Here is a 7,680-nt window from a genome sequence, read left to right as displayed (position 1 = left end):
ATAAAACCATAAAAGCATATCAAAAAAATATTATTATTATATATATATTTCAAAGGAAAAGTGCCCTAAATGACAGGGTGTAATGTCCTAGACCTCTATGAATTTATCATGATTTATGTTTATTTATTATTATTGTTATTTTTTTATTTTTTTATTTATCTATGTATTTATATTCATTTTTGTACACTTTATATATATATTTTTTTTTCTGAGTGCCCTCTGGGTATTGTCATGGGTGGGGGTGGGGGGTGGGTGGGATATATACCAGTCCAAACATGTTTGTGCAATGGATTGTAAGAGTTGTATTAGCAAAATGTATAAATAAACTCTGTTTAAAAAATATATATATATATTATTAATGCAGATAGGCTTACTAATAAGGCCAGTGCTATGTTATTAGTAGGGCTGTCAATCGATTAAAATAATATATAATGGAAAAACAAAGTTTGGAAACTTGTGTTTGGTGGATTATTTCTCTGTTGTTACAATGCTAATCGTCATTGTATTTTACATGGTTGGAAAGCCTGTTTATTTACCTTCGCAATGATGTCTAACTTGTAAGGATCATGCATTTGTGGGATGAGCAGCACAGCTGATTATGTGGGTAGCGCCCAAGAAAAATTTGCCAAAATGCTCTGCCAATGGTAAACAGTGTATTCTCATAAGGCTACCAGGAAGCCTGCAATGACTGCCCTTCACCGTCAGGCCCGTTTGCGCTGGTGTCGCAACACAGACAATGGAACCTGAACATGTGGGGGAATGTCATGTTCAGTGATGAGTCCAGGTTCTGTCTGCCAAAGTTGGATGGCAGGGTCAAAGTATGGAGACGACGTGGAGAACGCTATGCTGATTGTTGAACCGATGGAGTAACAGCTTTTGGTGGGGGCAGTGTCATGGTGTGGGGCGGCATCTCCCTCAATGGCAAAACAAGGCTTGTCATCATTGAAGGCCATCTCAATGCAGGGAGATATCGGGATGAGATTCTGCAGCCAGTGGCGATCCCATATCTCCACAATCTGGCACCTAACTTCATCCTCCAAGATGACAACGCTCGCCCCCACAGAGCCAGGGTTATCACAGACTACCTCCACAATGTGGGAGTAGAGACAATGGAACGGCCTGCCAAGAGTCCAGACCTCAACCCAATTCAACACTTGTAGGATCAGGTTGGGCGTGCTGTACGTGTTAGAGTGACCAACACAACCTCGCTGGCTGACCTTCAACGAATCCTGGTTGAGGAATGGAACACCATCCCACAGCAACGTGTGACCAGGTTGGTGACCAGCATGATGAGGAGGTGCCAGGCTGTTGTGGCTGCGTATGGATCTTCCACCCGCTACTGAGGCTCCTGACGGTGTATTAAATGAATAAAGTGTAAAATTGCCAATATGTCTTGTTTGTTCCTTGTTACTGATAGAGAGTTCAATCATCCAATCCACCAAACAACTCAAAACAAGAGTCAACACAAACAGGAGAATACACTGTTTACCATTGATGGAGCATTTTGGCAAATTTTTCTTGGGCGCTCCCCACATAATCAGCTGTGCTGCTCATCCCACAAATGCATGATCCTTACAAGTTGGACATCATTGCGAAGGTAAATAAACAGGCTTTCCAACGATGTAAAATACAATGCCAATTAGCATTGTAACAACAGAGAAATAATCCACCAAACACAAGTTTCCAAACTTTGTTTTTCCAGTTTATATAAGAACGAATATCCTTTTTTCCACTCAGCTCGGTGGCTTAGTTTCCGAGCAGCACCTGAACGCATCAGAGAGGCGGTGTTTGTGAAGTTGGTCAGGAAGCTGTCAGACTAAAATCGAAACCGTCCCAACTTTGAGAGGAACACTTTCTCCCTTTCTCCCTTTCTGCAGCTCGTCTTTAAATCTACAGCAGGTTTTTTGGGCTGATAAGATGCAGAGCACTGCATACGGGGCGTCGTTGGCTGGCGGTGCTTTTGACTTCATCAGTTTTCTAAAACAGCCTCAAACCATCCTGCGATGCCTGAGCTGGGTGAGTGACTCCACGGAAACATTAGCATCACAGCTAGCATCAGAGCTAGCCAGCTGTCACTTCAACTAGTTAACAGATGTGAGCATCCTGTGTCGAAACAAAGCAGCTAATAATACAGATTATTAGCTCTATTAGTTGTTAACACTACACATAAAGTGTGTGTAAAGTTTACATTTTAAATTAAAGTTGTTTAAAGTGTCAATTTGATGTAACACTTGTTGATATTAGCTCATGTTAGCTAGCATGTCCTGTGCTGTGTCACCGCACTAACTGCCACTTTCTCCACCTGTTTGATGATTTTTTTGGCTTTTTTGTTGCTTATTTTTGCTAGAAAAAGTGGATTAAAGTGAGTTAAAATATACAGAAGATGTTGCTTTATATTTCTGGAGTGGTTACAGTGTGAGAAAAAGAGGAGGTTAAACTTTCCCAGCGTCATCTGTTGCTACTCTCCACTTTCCACTTTTTCCAAATGCGGAACGTTCAGGGTCAATTAGGGTTAAAGTTGTTATGGTTGGAAACTTGAATCATATCATGATAATAATACAGTCTATTTATATCACACTCATGTACAAAGTGCCTTAGATGAATCAAAACAACAGGAGAACAAAAAAACACAACTTTTATTGATAAAAACAACAGAAATGACTAAAAACTTAATTTAAAAAGGTGTCATTTGAAAAGAAGATGCAGTTTGCTGCCCTTATCTTTTCATTGAGCCCTGACAGAAAATGCTTTATCACCTTTGTGTTTAGTCTAGATTTGTTAAAAAAGATTAAGAAAAGTATTTAATGATCTGAGTGGGAACATATGGCATCGAAATGTCAAAAATATAATCTGTAAGATTGTGTTATCAGTTTGAAAACAAACATGTAGACAGTGCAGGGATGCCAAGATCTGTGAAATATGAAATATAGAGTTGCAACTAATAAAGTGACATCTTCAAATGTCTTGTTTTATCTGACCAACAGTCCAAAACCCACACATATTCAATTTAAAATTATTTAAAACACAGTGACGCAGCAAATCCTCACACCTGATGATAAAACAATAGAAATAAATGTCCAAAAATGCTATTTTAAAAAGGTGTCATTTGAAAAGAAGATTCATTTTGCTGATCCTTATGTCTTCAGGCAAACTATTTCATATTGAGCCCTGACAGCAAAAGCTTTGTCACCTTTGTGTTTAGGGTAGATTTGTTAAAAATAAATATTAAGGAAAGCATTTAATGATCTCAGGGTGTGAGAGGGAACCATATAAGGCATCAAAATGTCAAAAATATCATCTGTAGGATTGTGTTATCAGTTTGAAAAGAAACGTGTAGACAGTGCAGGGATTCCAGGATCTGTGAAATATGAATATAAATTTGCAATTAATAATTATTTTCATGATTGGTGACATCTTCAAATGTCTTGTTTTGTCCGACCAACAGTCCGAAACCCAAAAATATTAAATATTTAAAATGATTTAAAACACAGCGACGCAACAAATCCTCCCACCTGATGAGCTTGAACCAGAGAATAAAAAAAGATGAATCATTTATCTAAATTGTAGCTGAACAAGGATCACTCACAGAAAGTGTCACTCTCTTTTTTGTAATGCCATATTTAAACTGTGTTAAAATGAATGAAGAATTGAAACTTCTTCAGCTTCACTTGTCTGACGTGGCTTGACATATGTCTTAATTAGGTTTCTCTTTTTTTGTGGTGAAAGCTTTCTTGTAAAGTGAATCATGTGATGTGATGAGAATCATGTGATGTGAGGGGAATCACATGGCTCCTGCAGCTGCTTGACTTAAAACATGCATTTTTTTTTTTTTTATCACCACCCCTCGCCTGGCATTAACCCTGTGTGTCCCCTCCTTTGCAGTTATTCTCCATCGTGGTCTTTGCGTCCATCACAGCAGAAGGCTACGTTAACCCGTTAAAGGAGTCAGACACAAAATGCATGTTCAACAACAACGACAGCGCCTGCAGCTACGGGGTCGGGGTCGGAGTCCTGGCCTTCTTGGCTTGTGTCATCTTCCTCATACTGGACGCCTACTTCCCAAATATCAGCAATGCCAAGGAGAGAAAGTTCATTGTTATAGGAGATTTGGGCTTCTCAGGTGAGAGTTACTGTAGACTGCTAGAATACAGGAACCGTGCCCCGAAAACAGGAAGTGCAGCATAGTTGAGGTTAATGCTGCTGTCATGTTTCATCTTAATCCTGTTTATTTATTTCTCTGCTTTAAATAATTTTCATCTTGGGAACAGCTGCGTGGACGTTCCTGTGGTTCGTCTGCTTCTGTGTCCTGGCCAGCCAGTGGTCCAAAACCGCTGACGTGTCTGCCGTCGCTGGTGATGCCGCCCGCGCCGTCATAGCCTTCTCCTTCTTCTCGATCATCACCTGGGTGAGCCTTTCATCATCTCCATGTGTGACCAGTATTTGACAAAAAAACAAACAAAAAAATCATATGATAACGCCCACAGAGTTGATTCACGGGGCACACTAAACCCCCTTGAAATGCATCTATATTTTTTATGATAACGTAGAACTAAAAATGTATTGTAATGATGAATAATATCAACCTTGTTGTGTCTTCATAATGACAGAATAAGAAACTCACAAGATTAGAAGATAGATTTGTGGTATTTTTATTTACTTATAGCCTAATAACATTGGACACTCTCTGTCCACACATTGTTAAATATGCACTTCTGTTACACCACGTACACAAACCACGTAGCCTACCTATCAGCTGACAGACACGCTCAAAACGGCACGCTGTGCAGCACTCTGTCGCTTGTGGACAGTTAGTTCATTCCAATAGAAAACAATGCAATCAAACTGATTTTGTCACTGATGCTTGCTCGCATCGCATTCTGTTTGGAGGGTGTAAAATGTAGGCTACACACATCCCAATACATTAGACCTCTCTGCGTTGTACACATTACATTCCCTCTAGATTTTTTTTTGTGAACCCCCAACCTTAAAGTTGAAACTGCGCCTGTGATAACGCCGTGTAAAAGCTCCACATACTAACTCTCAACTTCTCTCAACAGGGTCTCTTGTCCTACTTTGCATTTGGAAGGTATCGCCAAGGTGTCAGTGAGTTTGACCAGGAGTACAGAGACCCAGCCAACGACCACAATTCTCCGTACCCACCCTCTCCGTACTCCAGCGGCCCCACAGGCTACCAGCAGTCGCCTTTTTCCCACAACCAGGAGCAGCCGGGAGACTACCAGCCTCCAGCTTATTGAAGGACTGAGATTTAAACACACGAATCCAACAGGGCAGTTTGCTTCTTTTTTTTTTTTTAAATAAAAATGTGTGCCAATGGTTTCATTAACAGCTCCGATTGTTCTCTTGAACTCCCATTTACTTCCTGCAGAACACGTTTGCATACTTTTGGCTGCACTGATGTTTTTTTTAGATCATTACATTGTTGTGAGTTGTGTGGTGGATGTTTGCTGTGTTGTTCAAAGTGCCACACGGAGCAGGTGAAGATATTTTTTGTTGTTGTTTGGAGATTGTCTTGGTAAGAGAGAGAGAAATGAGCGTGCCATTGTTGTCTTTATACCAAACCAGCTATTTCAGTGCCCCTTTTTTGTTTAGCTTATGAGTGCGAGCTGTTAACTTCAAAGCACTAATCAACAAACAGGTTAGGATTCACTTTGTCGCCGGGAAATCTGCTTTGCATTTTTAAGATGGACAAAAGAATTTTTTTTTAATGAATATGTTAGTATTTAGCACATATAAATATCTTTTCTTTACTCTGAGATTCACACACAGCAGGTAACTTAGCAATGCAGTTCTGTACATACTGTTTTTTCGACCACCAAACAAACCCATATCATTTAATCAATGGGTGCAATGAACATGTTCCCTCTAACTACTGTTGCTCTTTTTCTTAATAATCAACCACTTGAAAATGGCTTTTATGCACTGAAAAGCACAATTCATTCATTCTTTGGGGGCAGTTAATTGCCAATATCTGATCTGAGATTGTTAGTTTTTTATGTTTTAAATCCAATTCTGCCACAATAACTTCTTAATGTTAGTATTTAAGGGTTTTTATTTTAAGGTAGCCAAACCATTGATTTGTATCAGCTACCTCTGTAGAAGTTGAATGGGCCTTTCTTGAGTTCACGTATCCAATTCAGCCATAATTTGGTTTCAGGAATTCAGTGATGTTGTGGTAAATTGATATATTTATTAGCTTACTTAATCCTTTCAGTCTGGGTACATGACAATCGAGCTGTAATTTGTTTACTCTTTCCTCTTGCTTTTCTTACACTGTAGTTGCACGTGTTGCAGTTTCACTGTTGTGCTCAATGGCTTTACAATAATTATTAAAGTGCCTTTATACAGTGTTCTGTATCACACAGGGGGGGTGTGCCAAATAAAAACTTTTGTCGTTTTGAACCTCTGAGTCAGCCCTTCATTTATATCCTCTTTTAAAGAAAGAGCCGGACTCTGTAAAGAGCTGTGCTCCCTTGGCAAATATTTGAGTAGCGATTGTGTTGATGGATGTGGAGGAACTTGTGTGGAGGCCGCTCCGTAACAATGTAAAGACAATAAGATCTATTGTATGCATGCTTTACAGAAGAGCATCAACAACAAAGATGTCTTCTGTGCATATTCTAACATTATATCTAGACTATAACTACATAAATTAATTGCTTCTGAATTACCGAGAGTCCAGACAATAATTTGGCAATTATTTCAATATTTTAGTTACAAAATCAACGCATGAGAATTTTTCTTTTTCTTTATAATATTTTAAACTGTTTTAATATTGAATGTACATACTTGACTTTGGATTATTTTTTGTTATCTTATTTACATTGTTATTGATCTTATTTGTTATTATCTAAGTTTTACTTGCAAATATTTCATTATTATAATAAAAGTATTCCATTTGGAGATTTTTATTGATTTTATACTGTGCACAATGGCAGAATCTGATGATGCACAGGGTAAATGTCCATTGTCTGCACATAGCTTCCTGTAGTGGATATCTGTAGTATTTTATAGTCAGATTCCCTTTCAAGAGGTAGAAAACCCATTTGGCTAACTTAAAAATGTAAATTTTTCCTTTGGTTCATCACAATTTACTCAGGCATAGTAAGGACGGGTAGCAGCTGTTTGTCTCGGTTTATTTCTTCGGAATAAATGCAGTTTCTTGCACATCTTTTCAAGGTCCTGATACTTTTTCTCGTAAAATTACGACTTTATTCTCGTAATATTACAACTTTTTTTCTGTAAAATTACAACTTTTTTCTTGTAAAATGACGACTTTATCCTCGCAATATTACAACTTTTTTTCTCGTAAATTTATGACTTTATTCTCGTAATTTTATGACTTTTTTTTCTCGTAAAATTACAACTTGATTATCGTAATATTATGACTTTTTGTCTCGTAAAATTACAACTTTATTCTCATATTACTACGACTTCTTTTCTCGTAAAATAACGACTTTATTCTCGTAATATTACAAAAAAAAATTCTGTAAAATTACAACTTTTTTCTTGTAAAATGACAACTTTATCCTTGTAATATTACAACTTTTTTTCTCGTAAAATAACGACTTTATTCTCGCAATATTACAACTTTTTTTCTCGTAAATTTATGACTTTATTCTTGTAATTTTATGACTTTTTTCTCGTAAAATTACGACTTTA

The 7,680-nt window shown here is 37.8% G+C and overlaps 1 protein-coding gene across 1 annotated transcript; it reads left to right on the top strand.

Moving 5' to 3' along the window:
* The first annotated feature begins 1,793 nt into the window (after nucleotides 1–1,793).
* On the top strand, nucleotides 1,794–6,420 carry syngr2a (synaptogyrin 2a). The gene is made up of 4 exons (XM_037792757.1): nucleotides 1,794–2,016; nucleotides 3,883–4,120; nucleotides 4,269–4,405; nucleotides 5,058–6,420. The coding sequence occupies exons 1-4, from the start codon at nucleotides 1,918–1,920 to the stop codon at nucleotides 5,253–5,255; spliced, it is 672 nt and encodes a 223-aa protein (XP_037648685.1). The 5' UTR covers nucleotides 1,794–1,917; the 3' UTR covers nucleotides 5,256–6,420.
* The last annotated feature ends 1,260 nt before the right edge of the window (nucleotides 6,421–7,680 follow it).

Source organism: Sebastes umbrosus, chromosome 14, assembly GCF_015220745.1.
Source record: "Sebastes umbrosus isolate fSebUmb1 chromosome 14, fSebUmb1.pri, whole genome shotgun sequence".
Taxonomy (NCBI): Eukaryota; Metazoa; Chordata; class Actinopteri; order Perciformes; family Sebastidae; genus Sebastes; species Sebastes umbrosus.
The sequence above is the reverse complement of the archived record's forward strand: the minus strand, read 5'-3'. Positions and strand labels throughout refer to the sequence as shown.